Genomic DNA, 22,576 nt, shown 5'->3' with positions numbered 1-22,576 from the left:
TGAGAGATGGATCTGAGTCTCCTTCAGCACGACCAGCCTTGGCCTGCTTGGGGCAGCCTTTTGGCGGGGTTTGTACCTCCTTGCTAGCGTTGGGCCCCTGATCCAGGGCCTGTTGTACACATCTTTCAGCAAAGCCGCAAGGTGCTCAACATTCTCATACACGTGTCATTGAAAATCACTCTCTTTTCCTAATTTTTGTACTTCCATGATCACATTTTAAGCAGCTAACTTCATCTGCTGTCCTGAGCAGCATGAGTGGGCAATGGTTGGGCTTGAAGGCCTTAAAGGCCTTTTCCAACCTAGCTGATGCTGTGATTTGATGTTTTAAAGAGTAGGAACATATCTGAGAGAAACAAATTACTTCTTGCCAGTACTGCCACAGTATTTGCAGTAGCATTCTTATACATAACCCGGCAATCACCTGTCAACCACAGCAATGTTAACCCTCAAGCAGACAGATTCTGCCTCAGCTCTGCCTTCTGCAGCTGCGTTCAGGGTCCATGTGGAGCAAGCTGTGAACAGGCCACTGCAAGAGCTGCAGGCATAAAAGCTTGGTGGTAGAAAATGTGGTTTCGTCGTGCAAATTTCAAATCATCATAGTGACTCCTGTTCCTGGTAAGCGTGGCGATAATATTGGCCTTCTGGTACTTGCCAAATCATATTCATCACCTACTGCTATGGGAAGAGTGGGGGAAACAGAACAAGAAACTTTGTATCAATTGCTCGTAATTATTGCGGCTGTGTACAAGTTGCTGTTTTGCTTGGAGTTACTCATATCCACATGCCATTATAGCAATTGCTGTGCATATTATCAAATGACTCCAGAAATCTCACTGGTCATACTTCACTCTTTTCAGGTAATACAGGTGAGGTACTCAAGAAAACATGAGTGTTAAGAGAAAAGCTGTTAGGGACGATGGACACTGTAGGAAGTTAGTGGGATTTGTAAGCATCACATTGAAGATGAGAATGAAAAGTATTTACTCATTGAAAGACCAAGCTGGCATGAGTGGTGCTGTCGCTGACAGCAGCTACTTTGGGTGGAGGTCCCAGGAAACTTTTCCATTGGTGTGTGAGATTTTTCGAGGATCCCATTAATGCTGGAGCTACCAAAAATACTTCTAAATGAAACAGTTTGTGTAAGAAGTGGGTTTGTAGACTCTGGGGCGTAGATCACCCACAGCAAAATCATTGTGGATTGTATTTTGGGTTGTGTTTGAACACGCTAACCTGCAAGCTCAGACCCAGCAGCACAAAGAGGACGGGCAGAATGGGAGCAACGTACTGCTGTTACCGAGGGCGCGTTACACCTGACTGGGTGCCCTAAGAGAGTAAGGGGGGGCCTTCGGTGCTTAGCGAGCCAAACCCGGTATTGCTCCTCGGGCAGCCAGCGAGCAGTGGGCGTAGATGGAGCCTTCCTCTGAATGCCGGGCACCGCCGCTCCCCACAAGCGGGACGTCACCACGGCCCAGCGCACCCGGTTCCCGCGGGCGGCACCGGGGGAAGGATGGGTTGGGCCAAGGCCGTCGGTCGATCGCCATATGTAAACGAGTCTTCTCCTGTCGCCCAATCAGGGCGCACGGAGCGGGCAGCGCGGCGGCCCATTGGCGGGCAGCCCGTGGCGAGATGGCGTGTTCCCCACTTCTGATCGAGTCTGGAGCCGTGCGGCGTTCGCCCGGCCGTTGCCCCGGCGACGCAGGGAGTGACGCGGCACGGGGTGGGCGTATCGGGCCCACGCCATTGGCTGCGCGATCGGGCGATGACGGCGGCTGGCTTGCCGCGCCCCAGGTGTCCTTGCTTGGGGAGGAGCAGCCGGCTCAGTTCGCGGCGCGGCGGAAGCTAGGACGGTGTTGCTGTGTGCGGCTGTGCGGCGCCGGCTCTGGGGCGGTGAGCAGCGAGCAGCGGCAGGGGTGGCAGGAGGGCCGTGTTTCGGTCAGGCGCGGTGCGGGCAGCGGCACGGGTCCTCGTGGTCTGGGGACGGGCCGTGGCTCCGGGCGGCCCCTCGGAGATTGGCCGGCTGGATAACGGTGGCGCGGCGCAGGGCGCTGTCGCCACCGGTGCCCCAGTGCGGCGGCGGCCATTCAGCATCACAGCTCTGGGTGGCGGGGGAAGGAGGCCACAGCCGCTGTCGCGGTGCCTCCTTGACGCCTGAGGGTGCGGCCCAGCGGCGTGGGCCCCAGCAGGCCGCCCGCGGCACCGGCCGCCGCAGCGCGGCTGTTGTTTGGAGCCTCCGCGGCTGCAGGGAAGTACCCGTCGTTTTCTGTGCAAACCCAGCCTCGATCACAGTGAAGAGCTGTGCTCCGGCACGGAGCTGGCGGGGGGCCGGTGGTGGGCGTGCGGGAGGGTGGTTTCCCTCACGGTAAAAAAAGCCGCTGCGTCTGTGAGGTGTCATGTGCCGTGCAGGTGAGTTCTGCGCAGGCTTTCTCTCAGCTGTTTTTGTCACTCGCTACCTTTGTAACTCCGTAGCTATTGCTGAATCAGCCAGCGAGAGGTGGGAGATCTGTGCTGATCTAATAGGTGGTGGTGCAGATGATTGCTCTAAGGTTAGTGAGAGCTGGTGTGTCAGACCGAAGGTATTTCATTCAGTTACGTGGCGGATAAATTATGTAAATTATTCATGTAAACATACAACCAGTCTAGTTTGCATTTTAGGTTCTGGATAGGTTTTTGTACCTTTTGAAGAAGTTGCAGTTGCTTTTTGCTGCTATTTTGTTTTGATTCCCAGAATGGATTGCTTTGCATTATAGTCTGGAAATTTTTGGTTGAAAACAAAGGCAAATAGGAAATTATGGAATCGTAGCCTTATTTGCATTGGGAAGGACCTTAAAGATACCTAGTTACATTCCTCCCCCTCATGTGGATAGGGATTTATGAAACGTACTTTTTGAACCACCATTTGAAATTTAACAAAATTATATTAATGTTAAAGTTAATTGATATTTAACATTGTCTTGCTAATGTCAAGCTATGAGTCAGTGTAACTATAGAAATATTTTAAACAGAATTAGAAATATAAGCTGATCATTTTACAGCACTCAGTAATGCAGTATCAATGTATGAAATCTTGATCGATATTTTCTAGAATGGTAACTGCATAGCAAAAAAACCCGTGCACTTCAGGCAGGTTAAATAAACATGAAGGCTTTAAAGAATCTTTCTAGGTTGGGAGTTACTGACACTCACTAAACCCCAAGATCAGCAGTGAGGCATTCGATATTTTGTAGCAGCGGTTAATGATAAAAGGTTGTCTAGTGATAGGTATTATGAGTAATTATTTTCATAATCAAATTAATGCAGCTTTTCCTAATTGATTTATGCAAAGCCATTTCACACTTACTACTTTTGCTTAGACATGTGGAAAATAATAGCTGAAGAAAGACTTTAAAATCTTTGTAGCTCTACTAAGAACTTGTTAATTGACAAGGTAGTAATTCCAACTGTTAGAATTTAAGAGTTGTAGCTTTAGGACTGGTAAGACACTATGTTATATAGTCATGTAGTAAGTACTAATTCTGTTTGTCCTGAAACAGTATGCTATTCAGAAGTATTTGTATTTTCATAGGCCATTGCTATGCTTTTTTATTCTTGGCATTGCTTCAAAATCTGTGGTACTAAGATATATTCCTCTGGCTACATCTTAGTTTAGTTTTCCTAATTAAAAGATACCTTGTGTTCTGCTGAAGAAGATCGACAAGGCAACTTCGGAATAGCTTTGCAAGAACATAAATTTACAAAACCATACATAGATTGTATTACACAGGGAAAAACAAATTATGATGTTGACTCTGAAAGGAGTGGTTATGTTGTGTTTGGTTTTTAATAAAAGCTTTCTGTCAGGAAAAAAATCTATTCACAACGAAAGCAGTCCTCAGTGAATAGTTCCATGAGCCAAAAAATCCTGCTATGCCTTCACTGTGAAGAGCAGAGAAAAATAGCCTGGTGCTGTTAGTGCTCCCATGATTGAGATTGGCTTCAGTAGGAAACCAGTATGATTCTGGTATCTTCAGAAACACTAAGCAGATAGATTTGCCCTCTCTGTTATTTTCTCCGTTGAATGACAGCTTCATTTTTGATGTCCAAGCAAAAAAAAAAAAAAAATTACTAGAAGACTCCGTTCCCAGAAGCCTGATGGAGGGATTGTTACTTTTAAGGCAACATGAAGAGGCTTTTTAATCCACTTTGAAATGTCAGTGTGTGGAGCCCTCAGTCCTTTGTGGAAAACTAGGTGGAAATCAGTGCTAGGTTTGTACATGTAAATAGTGAATTACAGATTGTCTCTGCTAGCCAAGCTACTATTTAAGCATCTTTTGAACTTCTTGATATAGTTACATAATTATTTTTCATCACAAGAGTTTTATAAGCAGTTGATCTTGTGTGATGAGAAAAGTCCCAGTACTAATGTATTTGAGAGAATTTTTTGGCATTTTGTTTCTGTGTTAAAAAACAGAACGAAACATTCTTGATGAACTTGTCTAAAGGTACATCACAGAACAGATTGACCGGGATGCAGTTTTTGTACTGAAGGTTGTACCATCCACATTCTCAGTTATGTGAAAGAGATGTGAGAATTTCTGTTGAATGTTTGTCACCTGTTGAAAGGGGATGATGAAATGGAGCAGTAACTTGGGAATGAGCTATGGGTAAAAGAGCAGTGTCACAGAATATTGTATGTGAGAAGGACTTGGGCTTGAGTTGAAGAAGGAACCATTTTGAATGTGATTAACTTGAATCACTGCAGAGTATTGAGCAGAAAGTAGAGAAGACACAGTCAGAGAGATAAAATTGCAATTCCTGCTGCTGAAGTTGAGCATTACCAACAATGGTTAGTTGGTAATTTTATATAGTTAAAATGAAGTTAGTATTTTTGATAGGAAGAGTGATTAGAAAAAAGTTACAGAATTTAGTGAGTGCTTATGTAGGTGATAAAAACAAGAAGTTTAAGCCAAAGTGAATCAAAATTGTATGACAGAGATGTTGTGAGTGGTAGAGACATATTAGCAAGATCTTGAAGGAACAAGGTAGATGTGCATTAAAAAAAAAAAAGATTGAGAAGGCAGGAGCAGATCATGTTATATTTCAGAGGTTTATATATAAAGGTGTTTTATATGAAAGGTTGAAAGGTAGAGATTCTTACTTATCTGTTAATAAACTGGTTTTGCGAGTATTTTTTTTGGGGGGTAGGGGGAGTGTGTTAATTTGGGTTTGGTTTTGGTTTGGCTCTTCTGAGGGATGACTTTCAGAAATTTTTAGATCTCCGTATTTTTTCCATGAATCCTATGCTTGCTTATATGAAATACTCTTTTGTTGCAGGTTTGCCAAGGGTAGAAAGAGGCTCTTGAAAATGTTGTCCAGACTCTTTCGAATGCACGGGCTTTTTGTGGCCTCCCATCCATGGGAAGTCATTGTGGGGACAGTGACTCTCACCATCTGTATGATGTCCATGAAGATGTTCACTGGGAACGATAAGATCTGCGGCTGGAATTATGAGTGCCCCAAACTTGAAGAAGTAAAGATTTAAATTCATGTTATAGTACTTACTGTCAATCAGTAGATCCAGGGTTTTCAGTAGAACAGCATCAGATTGTGATATATTAGGAAGAACGTAGCTATGCAGAAATTTCTTTATTGCCTTCTTTTCCCATTATGGATATTAAAGCTGTATGCAAGCAGTGATGTGTTACAGGTGGTTTTCATTAAATCTAACTTCAGTTGCGCAGTATGTAGTGAACAAGGAGTTTATATTGTTTGCAATATTTTAATTCTTTAAGACTGATAAGCAGTGATACCAGCAGTGAAACTTCCTTTTTAGAGCAGGTTCACAATGGATTTTTTTATTACTGAAACTTAAGAAATTACTACTTTATGAGCTAACAAAATTGTTTTGTATTTCAAACAGGATGTTCTGAGCAGTGACATCATCATCCTGACAATCACACGCTGTATAGCAATCCTTTATATATATTTCCAGTTCCAGAACTTAAGGCAGCTTGGATCAAAATATATTTTGGGTACTGTATGTGAATTTTGTATTTGCTGTATGCATTTTAATTGGGTTTGAGTGTAAACTGGTAACAAATATTCAAGTTCAAATACTTACGTACACAACAGGGTTATTTCAGTTACTTACTTGATAGCAGAATAAATTTTTGGCATATATCAAAGTGCAATTTTTTTAAAGGATTATTGTGAGGTTAAATGAACAATGGAATAGTTACTGTGTGAAACACTTAAAAATAGAGCTGTTTATAAGCCAGTTTTCAGTTTTGCTGATAATGAATGAGAAGGTTTGTGGCTTTTATTTTTTAGAGTGTTACTTTGAATACAGTACAAATTTTAGATTTAAATGTCTGCGTAAAAATAGCACACACTTCAGTTTGTATCTTACCTGCTATTACTGCAGTCTGAGAGATGAGAATTGTCATTTGTTTGCTTCAGGACTGATCTAAAGATACAGATTTTCTGTTTTCATCCTTATATATAAAACAAATCTTTTCAATTATCTCTCTTTTTTTTTTTTAAGGTATTGCTGGCCTCTTCACAATATTCTCAAGTTTTGTTTTTAGTACAGTCGTAATTCACTTCTTGGATAAAGAGCTGACAGGTCTGAAGTAAGTAATGAATTGTTTTTCCTGAGTTCTCACTTGAAATTTTGTTCTTCTACAATAGACGAATTTTAACATGCCTCTCTTTTTTTCAGTGAAGCTTTACCCTTCTTCCTGCTTCTGATTGATCTGTCAAGAGCAAGTGCATTAGCCAAATTTGCGCTCAGTTCCAACTCACAGGTTAGGGGGGGTTGGGTTTTTTACCATTTGTTTGGTTGGGTTTTCCTGGATTTGGGGTTGTTTTTTTATTTTGCAATGGAGCTCTTGAATTTAATATTCAAATAGGTACATAATCCTATTGCGGGTCGGGGGGTGGAACTAGGTGATCTTTAAGGTTCTTTCTAACCCAAACCATTCTACGATTCCACCAATGAAATAGCTGCAGCAGACCCGCTGGAGTTTGCCATGCTTGGCTTCTGGAGGAAATAACTTTGCTCCCAGTGGAAAGGCTTAGTGTCTTTTATGTCTTCTTTCTGTCAGCTAAGTCTAGAGAGTTAAATAATGGAATAATAAAAGTTAGGGTATACAACCATAAGGCTTGCAGTGGTTGCAAGAACTTCTGAAATGCCATGACACAAGTGGCTTTTATTTCATGTCTTAAAATGTAGAAGTCCTGTGATTGAAGTCTGTGCCCATTAGTGTTTTAGGAGCTTAGAATAGTGGTGAACCAAAGGTAGAGAAATTAATAAAAATTAAATAATTTTATGTAAATAAAGACTGTCGAACTTACAGGAAATAAAGCAATTAAAGAATATATGCTCTCATAGTAGTTCATTTTCAATATATGTTTTGTAAGGACTTAATCACCATACTACTACTCAATTTACTAATCAGGTACTAATTATGTTATGTGTAATCCCTTAATTTGTTTTCAGTCTTTATATTCATGTACAGAAATTTTTCTTTTTAGGACGAAGTTAGAGAAAATATTTCACGTGGAATGGCAATTTTAGGCCCTACGTTTACACTGGATGCACTTGTGGAGTGTCTCGTGATTGGTGTTGGTACTATGTCAGGTGAGTGATACAATCTAAGGGCAATACAATCTTTCAGTCTAAGTCTTGGAAGGCCTTGGGATATTGAGAATTTCAAATGGTAGTTGTTACCCACAAGGGTGGGGTGACTTAATCTATTTTTTACGTTCCTGGTTAGCCTAAATTACTAGTTTCGTGTACTTATGAATAATATGCTGAAGAGAAGTTTGAAATACAGATAACCATAGGAATGGCCTTCTATGCAGCTGCTTTTATGAAATTGAGACTTCTGTCATTCCTGTTAACATCTTAAAAGAGCTGCTAACGTTTTCTCTTGGGCATTCTTAAAAATGAGTTACACTTCCAGCACATGTACCCCTATTTCATATTTTTGCAAAAATGGAGCATTTCTAAAAATTACACCAGGCAATTGCTCTAGTTAAACTAAACAGGCAATCTTCTAAGTGGTTGCGGATTTTTTTTTTTCCTTCCAATCTTCTGATCTTCATTAGTTCTGTGTGCAGTAGCAGTTGAATTTCCTTAAAAAGAACAGTTAAATGTAATAAATGAAGGATTTGCAAGTGTAAATAACTGATTTCTTTTTAAAATAAATCAAAGTGCCATAGTTATGACTAAAGAAGGTTTTTGTTTGCAATTTTGGTTTTTGTCTGTTGCTTGGGGATTTTTCTTGAGGGTAAGGTTGGTGTTTAAGCTGTCTCACACACCTTAAAGGCATCTTTCTATGCACTTGCTTTTCAAACTGTTTTGAACCTTTTCAGGGTATTGTGTATTAATAGCTGTTTCCCTGCTTACATCTAGGAAAAAAAGATGTTGTTTTGATGTAGCATGTAGTTGGGGGTTTTTAAATTATTTATACTGTTAGCTCTTTCATCTTTACTAAGGAAGTTCTATGATGCATGTGCAACATGGCTAACTGACTTTTTCTGAATACCACACTTTTGAAGAGTAGGTGAGGTATAAAGTGTTTCTTACTACCTTCAGAAGGGATTTTGGTACATAATGACAGCTAACTGTTCTTTGCTTAGATAAGTGAGGAGTTTCAAGCTTTCAGTGTGAAGCTTTAAAATCTTGAACTGTAATTATTTGCATGTACTTAGACTTTAAAAGTTTTCTGTAAATACTATACCATAAATACATACTGTGCTTAGAATACGCTAATGCACAATGGCTAGGGCTTAATGTGCTCGTTTTTCATTAATCTAGATAGCTCACCCTGTAATTTGCAGTGTCAGTTTAATGGTTTCTTTCATACTTCTGCAACACTTCTTTGAGTATACAGAAAGCCTGTTGCATATACAAATGTAAGAAATGCCTTTTTTTTTTTTTTTTTCTTTTTTTATGTAGGTGTACGACAACTTGAAATTATGTGCTGCTTCGGCTGTATGTCTGTCCTTGCAAACTACTTTGTCTTCATGACCTTCTTTCCAGCTTGCGTGTCCTTGGTATTAGAGGTAAGACCAGTGTCAGGAACGAGCTTAATATTCAGGCCTTGTGCTTCCTGTAGGCTTTACATTTCTCCATGGAATCGCACACCAGCATGTTTATCTTTTCAAAGCAAACAGAGGGAATGCACAAAAAGAGTTATGGTGGCCCAACTGATAACGGTAACTTGTTAATGCCACTGTAAATGAGTCACACTCAGTGGTGAGTTTTGACATAAAGCAGAGTAAATTAATTATATCGTAAACTATTGGTTGTGTGGGGTTTTTCACATTTTACAGTCTCATGTAGGCTAAACAGTAGACTATAGGCTAACTCCTCGTTTATAATTTGTTAATGATCAAATAAAAACACAATGTCAAAGCTTGCTTGCTGGTTCTTCTAGTATGTACTAAATATGACCTATTTTAAATGTTGTTATTTTTGCAGCTTTCGAGAGAGAGTCGTGAAGGGCGTCCTATATGGCAGCTTAGCCATTTTGCTCGTGTTCTGGAAGAAGAAGAAAATAAACCAAATCCTGTAACACAGAGAGTCAAAATGATTATGGTTTGTGGCTCTTTTTCACCTGTGGTTATACAGTCAGTAAGGTGTCCTAGTGCAATGAATCAAGCTTTTGCTTTCTGTAGATTTGTATTCTGCATCCCATTAGTCTAGTTTACCATGGTAATTTAATAACACCCCATGTATGTACACCTAAAGTCTTCCTGCATATGCCGTCTCTGTGTACACATTTCATGTGTACTAATTCCCTCCTTATTACACGGAGGGTGGCAGAGCACTGAAACAGGCTGCCTGGGGCGGTTGTGGAGTCTCCCACTCTGGAGACATTCAAAACCTACCTGGATGCGTTCCTGGGTAACCTGCTGTAGGTGGCCCTGCCTTGGCAGAGCGGTTGGACTAGATGATCTCCAGAGGTTCCTTACAACCCTAATGATTCTGTGATTCTTTCCCCTACAGTACCCTCAGCTTCCGTTGCTTATTGAGCAAGTGAAAGGGTGTGGAGGGACAGCTTCAAAGCTGAGTGTTACTGTGATAGGCCAAAATGGGTGTTGGATGAGAGGTGTGGAAAATCAGCTTTTAGCTTTAGACTTTTGAGGGATGGAAAACACACAAAAACCCTCCCACAAAACCAGCTGAACAAAAACTAGAGAATGTTTAATCTTAGTGTGTCAAGATGCCTAGTTACTCTTCAAAAATTAACACTTGTTTTATGTTTTTACTGCAGTCACTGGGTTTGGTTCTTGTTCATGCCCACAGTCGTTGGATAGCAGAACCAGCTGCTCAAAACAGTACTGTAGAAAATTCAGTGGAATTGGATGAGAATGCACCAAAGAGAATTGAACCTAATGTTTCATTATGGCAGTTCTACCTTTCACGGTAGGTGACTTCACAGAAGAGATGTGTTTCCTTCATTAGGCTGTATTCTCCAGCTGCTAAGCTTTGTAAACTTCCTTTACAAGTGCTTTACACTTGTAAACTAAGATCCAGGATTTCTTGGAACCATAGGTGACATTTCATAAGAAATATTTCATTATTATGTTGTTTGTCCAATCTCCTGGAAGTAATCAAGGAATGATCAGGAGCCAGTTGTCCTGTATGTATCAAAATGCTACCTTTTCCCACTAGCACTGACACCTTTCAGAGCACAGTGGAAAATAAATTTTGTGACTGCGCTAGAGTAATTATTTATGTAGAGCTTTTCCACACAAGTGGAAAAAGCACAAAAGCTGTGTCACATTGCTTTTCCTTCAGCTCAGCTGAAGTTAGCAGCACTGGTGATTCTGTCTTACTGCTGAAAGTTCAGAACTGTCTGGCCTCATAGCAGTTCAGCTTGGATCCTAAGTAGTCATTCTTGTTAGAGGATGATGATTGAAACTCTGTAATTGGGAGAAAGCTGTTGGTGAATATTGTACAGTCCTTTCTGTTTTGGGGATTGCTTTTTAGCTAAGATTTAGTAACTGTTTAATGACATCTTAAAATTCTGAGGTTGTTAATGATGCACAGAATGATTTCTCTGCCCTAACCTAGCATATTTGAATGTCCTGGTAGAAGATGACTTTTACTGGAATTTCTGTAACAGTATAAATTATGATGAAACTCTTGCCCTTTCTAAAGCAAAGGGATGTCAGAATGCTGTTTATAAACTACAAATTGTATGTAGCATGTATTTACTTTTTGTTTGTCTTTGTACTTCTTGTCTGTTTCAGAATGGCCAGTATGAATATTGAACAAGTAATCACTCTTGGATTAGCCCTGCTCCTTGCTGTCAAATACATCTTCTTTGAGCAAGCAGAGACTGAATCCACACTCTCACTGAAGAATCCCATAACATCTCCAGTGATGGTCCAGAAAAAGGTCCCAGAGAATTGTTGCAGGAAGCAACAATCTGGACTTCTGAAAAACAATCAGAAATCTAACGCATTAGAAGAAGCTTTAGTTCCCAAAGATGGAAATGGTAATTTTTAGCATTTTAAAGTCTGAACCTATTCCTGAGTGTTTGGAACAAATACTGAAACCTGTGTTTATGTGTTGTATTTGGAAGCAAAACGTAAGAATTTTGTGAACCAAAGTTCATTTTAATTGTCTCTTTGCAGCTGAAGTCATAAAACCTGTATTAGCAGAGTCATCAACCAAGGCTACATTTGTAGTTGGCAGTTGCAATCCTGTGGAAACATCTTCATGTCTTCATGGAAAAGGGGAAGCAATTGAGTTACCAAAAGAACCTCGTTCCATTGAGGAATGTGTTAGTATACTTGGAAACGCAGAGGTATGGAAAAATAAGGGTTGTGGGTTTTTAATAACTCGGGTGAGGTGTTACAACAATACAAAATGCTTTCATAAGCCACTTCTCCTCCAGTCAGTCGGGGCAGGGTATTTCAGGGAGCGGCTTCATCATCCATGACATACCAAGTCATTGAAGCTTCATCATTTACATGTGCAAGTGGGTGACTGAGTAAAAAGTTCTTGATCATATCCTGGCCTACTATAAAACCTAATACTGGCAATTGGTTTTTTTAGATGTACTCTGATAATGTCAAAGTAAACTTGTTACTTGTTTTCATTTGAAAATATCCAAAAGGATTTTCACCAAGAGAAACTGTTCTTTCTTTCCCCCTTCATGTTTCCAGAAAGGAGCAAAATTCCTTACTGATGCTGAGGTCATCAGTTTAGTTAATGCTAAGCATATTCCTGCATACAAACTGGAAACCCTGATGGAAACTCAGGAGCGAGGTGTGTCCATTCGCAGACAGATGTTATCTAAGAAACTCCCTGAACCTTCATCTTTGCAGTATCTTCCATACAGGAATTATAATTATTCTTTGGTAAGTAAAAGAAAGACAAGCAAAATTCACTCTAAAACCATTTTCCCAAATAGATGAGGTACATGCTTGGCTGCATCAAAAGGAGCATGACTAGCAGGTTAAAGGAGGTGATCCTGCCCCTCTACTCTGCTCTCGTGAGACCTCACTTGGAGTATTGTGTGCAGTTCTGGTGTCCTCAACATAAAAAGGACATGGAACTGTTGGAACAAGTCCAGAGGAGGCCACGAGGATGATCAGGGGACTGGAGCACCTCCTGTATGAAGACAGGCTGAGAAAGTTGGGTCTGTTCAGCCTGGAGAAGAGAAGGCTGCATGGAGACCTCATAGCAGCCTTCCAGTATCTGAAGGGGGCCTACAAGGATGCTGGGGAGGGACTTCATCAGGGACTGTAGTGACAGGACAAGGGGTAACGGGTTCAAACTTAGACAGGGGAAGTTTAGATTGGATATGAGGAAGAAGTTCTTTACTGTGAGGGTGGTGAGGCACTGGAATGGGTTGCCCAGGGAAGTTGTGAATGCTCCATCCCTGGCAGTGTTGAAGGCCAGGTTTGACAGAGCCTTGGGTGACATGGTCTAGTGTGAGGTGTTCCTGCCCATGGCAGGGGGGTTGGAACTCGATGATCTTAAGGTCCTTTCCAACCCTAACTATTCTATGATTCTGTGTACATAAATTAAAAAATGAGCTTGGTGAAAACTGATGTAGAAGATAAAAAAGGCATACATAAGGCACTACCTTTTACTGTTCTTAATGTTTTTAAACCAAGGGAGGTGGTGGGTGAGTTTTCCTCACTCAGAAGCTTACTCAAAATATTTCTAACTGAAGTGTGCAGCTGCCTTGTCTCAGAAATGCAGAATTCCACTAATATTGAGCCTGAGTTCAGCTGAACGGTAATACTGCCTGGAACTCAGGTTAAAATGGAAGTTTATTTAAAATTCATTTAACAGTATGAGAGTCTCTTTAATAGTGTTTAAGACTTATTAAAACTCAATACATCTGCCAAATACTAGACTTGAACAGTATTAGTTGTTGCTAGCTGTGCTATTCATTTTTTGAGGTGGGAATTGGTTGCTTTATGGATAGGGTTGTGGGTTTTTGCTAAGATACCACAGGCATTGCATGTAACTTGCTGTGCCATACCACTGTAGCGAAACCTTAGTGATACCTTTTGTATTCTTTTTGTAAGGTAATGGGCGCTTGCTGTGAAAATGTGATTGGATATATGCCTATTCCTGTAGGCGTAGCAGGACCACTGTTTCTGGATAACAAAGAGTTTCAGGTGCCAATGGCAACAACAGAAGGTTGTCTTGTAGCAAGCACTAACAGAGGATGCAGAGCAATATGTGTAAGTATTGCTTGACTAGCTTGAAAACTTCATGTATTATAAAACGTATTTGGGGTGATATGAGGCATTTTTCTGGCTTCCTAAAAACTAAAATTCACTGTCAGTAATCTTTGTTTCCCTTCTGCTTTGATTTTTAGCTTGGTGGAGGAGCACGTAGCCGCATTCTGGCAGATGGGATGACTCGAGGACCTGTTGTAAGGCTGCCTAGTGCTTGCCAAGCTGCAGAAGTGAAAGTCTGGCTTGAAAGCCCTGAAGGCTTTAAAATAATGAAGGAAGCTTTTGACAGCACAAGTAGGTAAGTACAATAGCTGTTCCAGACGTTTTTTCTGATATAAGACTTCTGTGGCTCTTAACTGGTTTTATGGGATTTTTTTTTTTTTGTTTTGCTTTTTTTTTTTTTTTTTTAATTTTGGCACACTGCGATACAGGGAATTAGATCTTTATTTTGGCTATCCCATGTAATGTGAGTCTGTGACAATAAAAGTCACTCTGGGTTTGGACCAAGACTAGTAGTAAATGTTTTCCAATGATAAGTGGTAAACAACTGTATCTTGGCAACAGTCATTTGCATCACGAAATACATTATTTATTTTATTTAAGCATTTAAAAATAAACATAAAAGCTTATTTGAATTTCTAGTAGTTACTATGCAAAAAGTAATACAAAGTTTGGAATCTAGCCTTTCAGATGATATTACTAATGTTAAGAATTAATTTGTGAGGTTCCAGAGAATACAGGATAAACTAATGCTAGAACTGAAATGCAAAAAAATGTAAATCAGTATTAAGAACAAGTCTGTTTCAAGCCGTACAGTTTTTTCTGAGATTTATGATTACATGCTCATAGAGAGATTTCCTTATCAGATTTGCTTCTTACGAATGTTACAAGTGTCAGCCAAGTTCATATGTGTATTTTGGCCAGAATCAAGTCGTGCTGTTCATAAATGCAGGATTTCCAAGTTTTTGTTCCACCTGTGGAGCTTGTACTGTAGTTGAGGAGAGCATGCATTTTGCCTTGCTGTAAAACTGACATAAGAATTTCCTAAGGCCTCATTTTTAGTTTATACCTGGTATTCAGCTGTTTTAAGGAATAGAAATGAATTAAATTTACATCAGCACTTGAGGATGTTTTATTTCATGAAGTTCAGGGGTAGAAAACATAAAAAGGTAGCAAGCAGTTTTGCAGTGAAAATTTTTAAAATATTTACTTGAGAGGACTATGTGCATGCTAGCTGAGGGCTTTTTCCTGTGCCTCCTATGAGGGAGGAGGAACACAGTGTTGTTAGCAGTGCTGTCTGCAACGATTTACTGTCATTTTGCCACTTAAAACTAATTTAATCCTTTCCCTTGAGGCCTGTAAGTAATACTTAAATTTTCTTGCAGGTTTGCCCGCCTACAAAAACTTCTCATCAGTTTGGCTGGTCGTAACCTTTATATCCGTTTTCAGTCTGGAACAGGGGATGCAATGGGAATGAATATGATTTCAAAAGTAAGGACCAGTCCCCTTAGTCCCTTTAGTAAATGTGCCTTTTAAGAATAAATAAGTTGTAGCCTACCAATCTGTGACTACTTGGCATGTGAAGACAGAAGATTAAGACATATAACTGTTTGCAGTGCTATAAAATAGTAAAGTGTCCAACCTTGTCAAGTATAAACAAGAATAGGATGAGAATGATGAAAAAGTAACTTCATATTTTATGGTTTTTTTATTATTATTCAGAGAAAGTATTCTTCATAAATTAAGCTGGTTGCTCTGCTGCTTTGAGGCAAAGACTGTATCCCACAGTAATTAATCTGTTGCTGCTAAGTGATGTGTTTATCACTTCCTTGTAAATAAAGGTTTAGGTATCTGGTGAATGGCAGTGGAGAGATGTCCTCTAGCTTTTTTTTATTTGTTTCTATGCAAACGTGGAAGAACTTGAGACATGACCCAATTGACATGACCATTTCATTGACATGAAATGACCATTGACATGACCCAATCATCATGGGATGCTTTGTGCTGCTTAAGATTGATACTCTTTGCCTATTCTGTATTAAATTTAAGTATGTCAGAACTTCAATTATGTAATAAATGAATCTGATCATACACAAGTACCAAATAGAGCAGACCTTCTTTCTGATTTTTCTAGTGTAGAGAAGCTTTTTCCGCTACATGCAAAATGCATTTGTTTCATGCCCATAGTCTTTGTCTTAGTTCATGTTGTATCTTCAGCATGGTAAACACATGACCATGCACCTAGAATGTATCCAGAGAGTCCATATGCACAGGGAAAAACAGTTATTACCTATATAATTCCCAAAGTAGTTAGAAAAAAAGATAGTGATAATTGGATTTTTCTTCTCTGGGTCCAGGTTCCTTCCTGAAACTATGTTCATTTCTTCAACTGTAACTGATGATTTGATTAGACTTAATCTAATCTTGCTGCCCCACTGTCCTTGAGTAGCTTGTTTTAGAACTGTAATGATATTGTTGCCTTTTATCTGTTTCTCTTCTAACAGGGTACTGAAAAAGCACTGGTAAGGTTGAATGAAGAGTTTCCTGATCTCCAAGTTATAGCTATAAGTGGTAACTATTGTACGGACAAAAAACCTGCTGCTATAAACTGGATAGAAGGAAGAGGGAAGTCTGTTGTCTGTGAAGCAGTCATTCCAGCCAAGGTTGTTAGAGAAGTAAGTGTTCACTTTCTTTTACTTGTTTAATAAAAATGCATTCATTTTACAAAAACTGATACCTGCCTTGGATCATAAATATTAACTATAAGTTGTTTTTCAAGTGAGAATGATTCCTACATGTATTTTCAGGTACTGCTGTAAATAAGCCATTTTTCTTGAGACAATAAGTGTTTTTTTCTTTCATTGTCCCTTCTGACATAATGTGCATATACATAACATGCATATACATAATGATAATGTTGAATGCATTAGGATTTTAACTTCTTACTTTTAAAAAATTTTGCCAGTTTGTCAGATCTTTATACGTAGGGCTTTGCTGTCATTAAACCCCATATTTTTGATCATTTCACTGTTGTCTCCCGCACAAACCTGGCATTCTTATTAAGGTTTATATGTCTCTACTACAATGAAAACAGATAATCAGGTGCTTCACATAATTCCAAAGCTGCCTTAGTATCTTGCATGACGAACGGTAATCTTTATAAGCAGTGCCATTTCTAGCCCCTGGCAAACTTGTCCTGCATCATAAGCACTATCTTAGATTCACTTCCACTTGAGCTCAGATTACTGGCTGTGTGCATCAGACCAAATCCATTGCCTGTTACCTGCGGGCCAGCACTGGCCAAGAGAGACAACAGCCAGGGAAGAGTTTACTGCACTGTACTCGGAATAGTATTCCATCAACTTGTTCAAGATTTTCTGAATTTGTGCTTTCAAATTTGATGGATTTATGTTTTTGTTAGTTTCCCCCAGTAATTTGTCCAGTTCCTTTTTGCAAAACTATGTGAACGATTCCACACCGCAGCTACATCTGGTGTAAGAACTACCTCCTTGTTGCTGTTGAAGAATGAGTAAAAAGACTGTTCCAACGTGTCTCTGAACATACTTATCTCTAGACCTTTTTAAGTTCTGTAATATGTAAATGCTGAGTACAGAGGTGGACACAGTATTCCAAGAGTGTATGAGCTTTTACAGGCCTGTGCAAGTCCAAACCCTATGAACTGCACTTTCCATTGTTACTTGCACAATGCAGTCTGTATTTGAAAGAACTCCTTCTGAGCAAAACTAAAAGCAGGTATCTAGGACAAGGACTGAGTTGAATTCCATGTGGAAGTAAACAAGGGGCAAGGGCTTACTAATCGTAAATAATGCATTTCTACTCCTGCCTAAGGGATGGTGTAGTAAAACTGTACCACTTTGTCTAGGTATTGAAGACAACTACAGATGATATAGTTGAAGTTAATATCAACAAGAATTTGGTGGGTTCTGCAATGGCTGGTAGCATAGGTGGCTACAATGCACATGCAGCAAACATTGTGACAGCTATCTACATTGCCTGTGGTCAGGTAGGTTTATTTTACTCCGATTAACTTAGGTTTTCTTTCGTAGTAAATCTTATCCAAATGCTTAGTTAACTGAGTGTTTTGGTTTTGTTTTGCTTCTCCTTCCTGATCTGAAGGATGCTGCGCAGAATGTGGGCAGCTCTAATTGCATCACTCTGATGGAGCGAACTGGTTCCACCAACGAAGACCTGTACATCAGCTGCACAATGCCTTCTATTGAAATAGGAACTGTTGGCGGAGGCACCAACTTGCTCCCACAGCAAGCCTGTTTGCAGGTAAAAATTGGAAAGCTTAAAGCAACTTAGCTATTTCAGTCAAATCTCGCTTTCATGTTGCGTACATTGTGTCTGAGTAATGTTGTGGGAAGGAGCTTCTTGAAACTTGGAGGATTTGACATTAAATTTTAGAATTATCTAATGAACTGTTTTCATGTATTGAGTTTCTAAAGCTTAAGATGTTTAATATTAAAGTTATTTAAAGCTAGCTGATGAGATAATTTGCAAAGACTTTAGTACTAAATTTAGCATAAGTTGACTTAGATTTCATAGCATAATATTGCATATTTTTCTCCCCAGATGTTAGGTGTTCAAGGTGCAAGCCAAGATAACCCTGGTGAAAATGCCCGTCAGCTTGCTAAAATTGTTTGTGCCACAGTGATGGCAGGGGAGTTATCACTGATGGCAGCTCTTGCAGCTGGGCACCTTGTCAGGAGCCACATGATCCACAACAGGTAAGGAACAGAAAAATTTTTGCCTTTGCTGCTTTGCCCTTCTTCCAAGTACACAAGATTCAATAATAATTAAGTGAATAATAGAAACATGTAATAGCAGTGTAACATTTTAACTATCTAATGTAATTATCTTACTGTTTTTATTAGGTCAAAAATAAACCTACAAGATCTTCAAGGAACCTGCGCTAAGAAGGCAGCTTGAATACTAAAAAAGCTTTGAAATGAAGAATTGCTCTAGCAACTGACCAGATGTATGGGGATAAAAAAACAACCAAAATCTGTGAAGTTTAAAATGCAAATCGCCCGTAACATAATAATGTCTGCGTAAGATGAAGTGAGAGATCAATGGACTTGGGTGACGCTACTTATGCCTTTGACTTTCTTCAGTGATTAGAGATGACTTCACAAAGGAAGTCCTGTCAGATGTCTTGAGCATGGCTTTGGAATTCTTGATCTTACACATCATTTTCAAATGAAAATTTTGGGGCAGTCTTATGTTTTTGCTGGCTGAGATTATTTTGATTTGTAAGCTCCTGGTGACTACCAAAAAGTGATATAATGTACTTTGTACATTAAAAAATATAGTTTGGTCTGCACTTGGCTTGGATGCGCAGGTCGTTTGTTGCCATCCTTACATTCTCGTTAGAAAATCATGGTTTTTAAAGTGATGGCAAGCCTGATCACTTCCCATGAAATCCCAGTTTTGTTCACATGTAAAACTTAGGGTTTAGGCTGCAAGAAACTTTTATTGAATTGTTGTAGTTTTTATAGAAACCCCCATATATGTAGAACTGAATTTGCTGCTGCTTCAGCTAAGCAGCATTCAATATTTCAAATCCACACTTTAGGTTATTACTCTATGGAAAACTTGTGACCGGTAAAGTACTGAACTGTTAAATATAATTGGTGCTGAAGTAGGGAAAAAGTGTGTCTTCAACTGTTTTGTTATTTTGTCCAGACAGAAGACATAGGTTTTGAAACTCGTAACTCCAGAAACTGTTAAGTGTCAGGCAGGTGTTGAAGCAAATGCAGTTTCTCAAACTCCTTTTGATAAACATGCATTCAAGTAACAGGAGTCACGAACAGATGTTTACACTTCTTTTAAAGGAAGTTTCTCAAGGTACAGCATGTGTGTGTATGCTCCTAATTATTATTTTTAAGTGTTTGACACTTAATCCTGTGATTCCCCAGGAATAGGTGCGTATCCACTGTTTCAGCTGAGATGAAATGAAGCCAGAAAATCACACTGTTCTCTTTAACATCAGGGGATTTTGTATTTTAATTCCTTTTAAACTTTCTTTTTGAGCGGGGAGTATTTATTTTAAGAAGAAATCTTACCCTTTTTTCAATGAAGAGTACTAATTAAGGAAATTCAATGAAATTATATGTTAATGCAACAAGCAGTTTTTGTATTAAAGTACTGTACTTGGACCAGTGAAGCAGTCTCAGGTGTTCTTAACGTAATACAGAAACCACAAGTTTATTCTGGTTTGATTCAGTTTTGGGAATATTGCTAAATGTATCACCCTGCCTAGTTAATCACAGGAAGGAAATTGTTAATATGCTTGATGATGGGGTGTTTTTTTATTTGGTTTGAGGTTTTTTGTTTGCTTTTTTGGGGGCAGATTGGTGGATTGGACTGGGTTTCTTGCTGGAATGCAGTGGCATTCCTGCAGGGGTGACTAGCAGAGGTGCTCTTCTAATGTGCAAATTTGGTATAAATCATTATTAGTTGTTTTGTAGTACATCAGCAGATTCATACCATTGTAATGAGCTCATAAAGCAAATGTGCAAGCATGAAGACATACTACATGCTAGATATGTTATGATAGCATGTAAATATCAAATACCACAAATGCTTATCTTCCTGCAGTATTGTTGCTAATAGCTACCATCTTAAGAAAAGTTGGAACTACTTTGTTTCTATATTCATTCAGTGCCCTTATTTAAAGTAACACGGTCCTGGCAATAAATGGTGGTTCAGTGTTCAGTTTGGTGGATTTAACTGACATTCTGTCTTGCAGAATTAACATTTTGTATTATTACTAAATTGTGTACATTTTGGTACAGAACTTCTTTTTCAGTTCCAGTAAAACAATGGAAAACATGTTGGCTTAACTGTGATATTTTAAGGTTACTTCATGACTTGGTGACATATCCAAATAGACAACATGAAATGCAAGTGTTCAGCTCCTAAGCTTGATGTTGGTAATGTCTGTGAGTCTGTGTATCATCAGATATACACTGCAGCCTGCATCCTGTCTACTTGGTGCTACATGTCTTATGCCAGAAGCAGAGGTTAACCATTTCAGATGTGTTGGAAAGTTTAGGGAACTGAAGTGTTCTTGTTTCCCTATGTGAATGACAGTGACATATTTGGGCATTGCTGCAAAGTTTGTATAATAAGAACGCTTCAGTAGAGGAACAGTCTTGTGCAGTTTGTTTTGCATCATTGGCAAAACCAAACTGGCTCTCTGAAGTTCCTAGAACTGCTGCAACTTAAGTGTGGTACTATTACAATTGATGCTGTTTTCCAAGTATTTTAAAACCTTAGGAAAAGGTAGTAAAAATAGTGTATTGAACTCTGGTTACTCGCTTGCTTCTTTTTGCCTGGATCACCTCATTTCCACATGTGTCCCGAATATACTTTACCCTTGCTACACAGCAGTCCTGCTCCTGCTGTGTCTGACATGAACGTTTCAGCGCTGTGGGTCTCAGAAGTGCTGCAGCTGTCTCTAACTACGCAGCTGTTGCTGGCTTTGATTTCTCCCCGCACCACCAGGCCCAGTCAGTGACCTGTGGCTTCCCGGCAGGACAGCAGCCACATTGTGCCGGAGGTACCTGCAATACCGGGAGCCGGCGGCAGAAGGCTGCCTTGGTGCTGAGCAGACATATCAGTCCCCAGATGAAAGTGTGGCTGAGGGTGCACTTGCTTTCTCAGAGGAACATTCAAGTGTATGCACAGCACTGCTGGGACAGTTTCACCCTTAGCATGGATGAACACAGGGTACGGTGAATACAGCTCTGAGAAAAGCTGTGGAAGGGGGTCCATCCTCCCACTTCTTCCAGCTGCCTTTTGGGATGGAGTGAGAGCTCCTACTGCTTACAGTCCTCAGAGCCATAGGCTCCATCATCATCAGTCCACAACCTCAGAAAAGTGGTTTTCCAATGACGCAGTCACCGTGTAAAAACCTTGCTTCACCCTCAAAACAAGTGAGTGATGTTGCAACCTTTTTTCATCCAGCACTGGTCACTTGCAGTGTTTCTCGCTCATAGCCCGTACCCAGTCAAGCCTGCTTTACATGTGTGGCACTGGAATAACCTGTGCTATGCTGACAAGGGTAAAACTTATTTTAAAGTTACTTTAAGCAGGCTGAGTACTAGTGTAACAGTAGAGACAGCAGTCCAGCTCATGCCCCTTCTTTTACAGGTGAGAGCTGGCACAGCCCTCTGGGAGCTGGTCCAGTTTAACAACACTAAACCAGTTTAAATCAGTACACATTTAGGAATATTTGTTCTAAAAGGAACCTTTAGTAGTGAAAAGAATGGGCAGGGCTATCAGGCATACAGAGAGACACCACAGAATTGTACTTTTTCAGGGATAATCTTGGCTTTCCCATGTGAAAATTGTTTCTGGTTAAGTAAGTCTGAAAACTTGGACACTCACTTAAGAAATGTTCTTACAGTAGCTTCTTTTGATATTTAACAAAGGACCCTAGACTGGTCATTTTGAATTGAGGGAACACAGTCACACAGCATAGAAAACTAAATTGAGTTTTTGCTTTGGTAATAAAAGTTTAGGAAGGGCCAAGTCTGGCAGCCACCAGGCTGGCCAGCTCATTGAACTACCTCACTTCAAAAATGTCCTGCATTGCAAGATGAAGAGGAATAAATCATAAAGCTTATTATACTGAGGCCAGCAACAAGGCATGACTTATTGCTGTTTGCTGTCTTTTCTCTCTGTGCTGTAAGCTTATGTGATCCCTTCATTTAAGATGGACCCTCAGCTATGGACACAGACACTGCAGTGGTTGCGCTGAAATGGATAGAAACAACCCAGCCTGTTTGAGTTACCTCTTCAAGCAGAAAATCACTTACAGAGTAATCCTGGCCCTGAAATCCTATCA

General features: G+C 39.9%; 1 protein-coding gene across 4 annotated transcripts; it reads left to right on the top strand.

Moving 5' to 3' along the window:
- Positions 1 to 1,770: 1,770 nt before the first annotated feature.
- HMGCR (3-hydroxy-3-methylglutaryl-CoA reductase) lies at positions 1,771 to 20,828 on the top strand. Of its 4 annotated transcripts, XM_080637100.1 has the most exons (20): positions 1,771 to 1,887; positions 5,311 to 5,506; positions 5,897 to 6,008; positions 6,521 to 6,608; positions 6,698 to 6,782; positions 7,513 to 7,618; positions 8,942 to 9,048; positions 9,467 to 9,583; positions 10,263 to 10,414; positions 11,245 to 11,492; positions 11,632 to 11,804; positions 12,166 to 12,360; positions 13,543 to 13,701; positions 13,839 to 13,996; positions 15,084 to 15,189; positions 16,203 to 16,373; positions 17,582 to 17,722; positions 17,836 to 17,994; positions 18,295 to 18,449; positions 18,597 to 20,828. In XM_080637100.1, the coding sequence occupies exons 2-20, from the start codon at positions 5,342 to 5,344 to the stop codon at positions 18,649 to 18,651; spliced, it is 2,652 nt and encodes an 883-aa protein (XP_080493226.1). In that variant the 5' UTR covers positions 1,771 to 1,887; positions 5,311 to 5,341; the 3' UTR covers positions 18,652 to 20,828. The 4 variants fall into 4 exon arrangements, with proteins under 4 accessions (XP_080493226.1, XP_080493228.1, XP_080493227.1 ...); XM_080637102.1 differs by lacking the exon at positions 13,543 to 13,701; XM_080637101.1 differs by lacking the exon at positions 17,582 to 17,722.
- Positions 20,829 to 22,576: the final 1,748 nt, after the last annotated feature.

Source organism: Psittacula echo (assembly GCF_963264785.1).
Source record: "Psittacula echo genome assembly, chromosome: Z".
NCBI classification, from domain to species: Eukaryota; Metazoa; Chordata; class Aves; order Psittaciformes; family Psittacidae; genus Psittacula; species Psittacula echo.
The sequence above is the reverse complement of the archived record's forward strand: the minus strand, read 5'-3'. Positions and strand labels throughout refer to the sequence as shown.

What these genes read in the sequence shown, in the direction of transcription:
- HMGCR (XM_080637100.1), top strand. Translation starts at nt 5,342, where the DNA reads ATGTTGTCCAGACTCTTTCGAATGCACGGGCTTTTTGTGGCCTCCCAT. An exon ending in AGAGAGTCAAAATGATTATG is followed by an intron (nt 9,584 to 10,262) that starts GTTTGTGGCTCT and finishes TTTTTACTGCAG; the next exon opens with TCACTGGGTTTGGTTCTTGT. An exon ending in AGCCACATGATCCACAACAG is followed by an intron (nt 18,450 to 18,596) that starts GTAAGGAACAGA and finishes TGTTTTTATTAG; the next exon opens with GTCAAAAATAAACCTACAAG.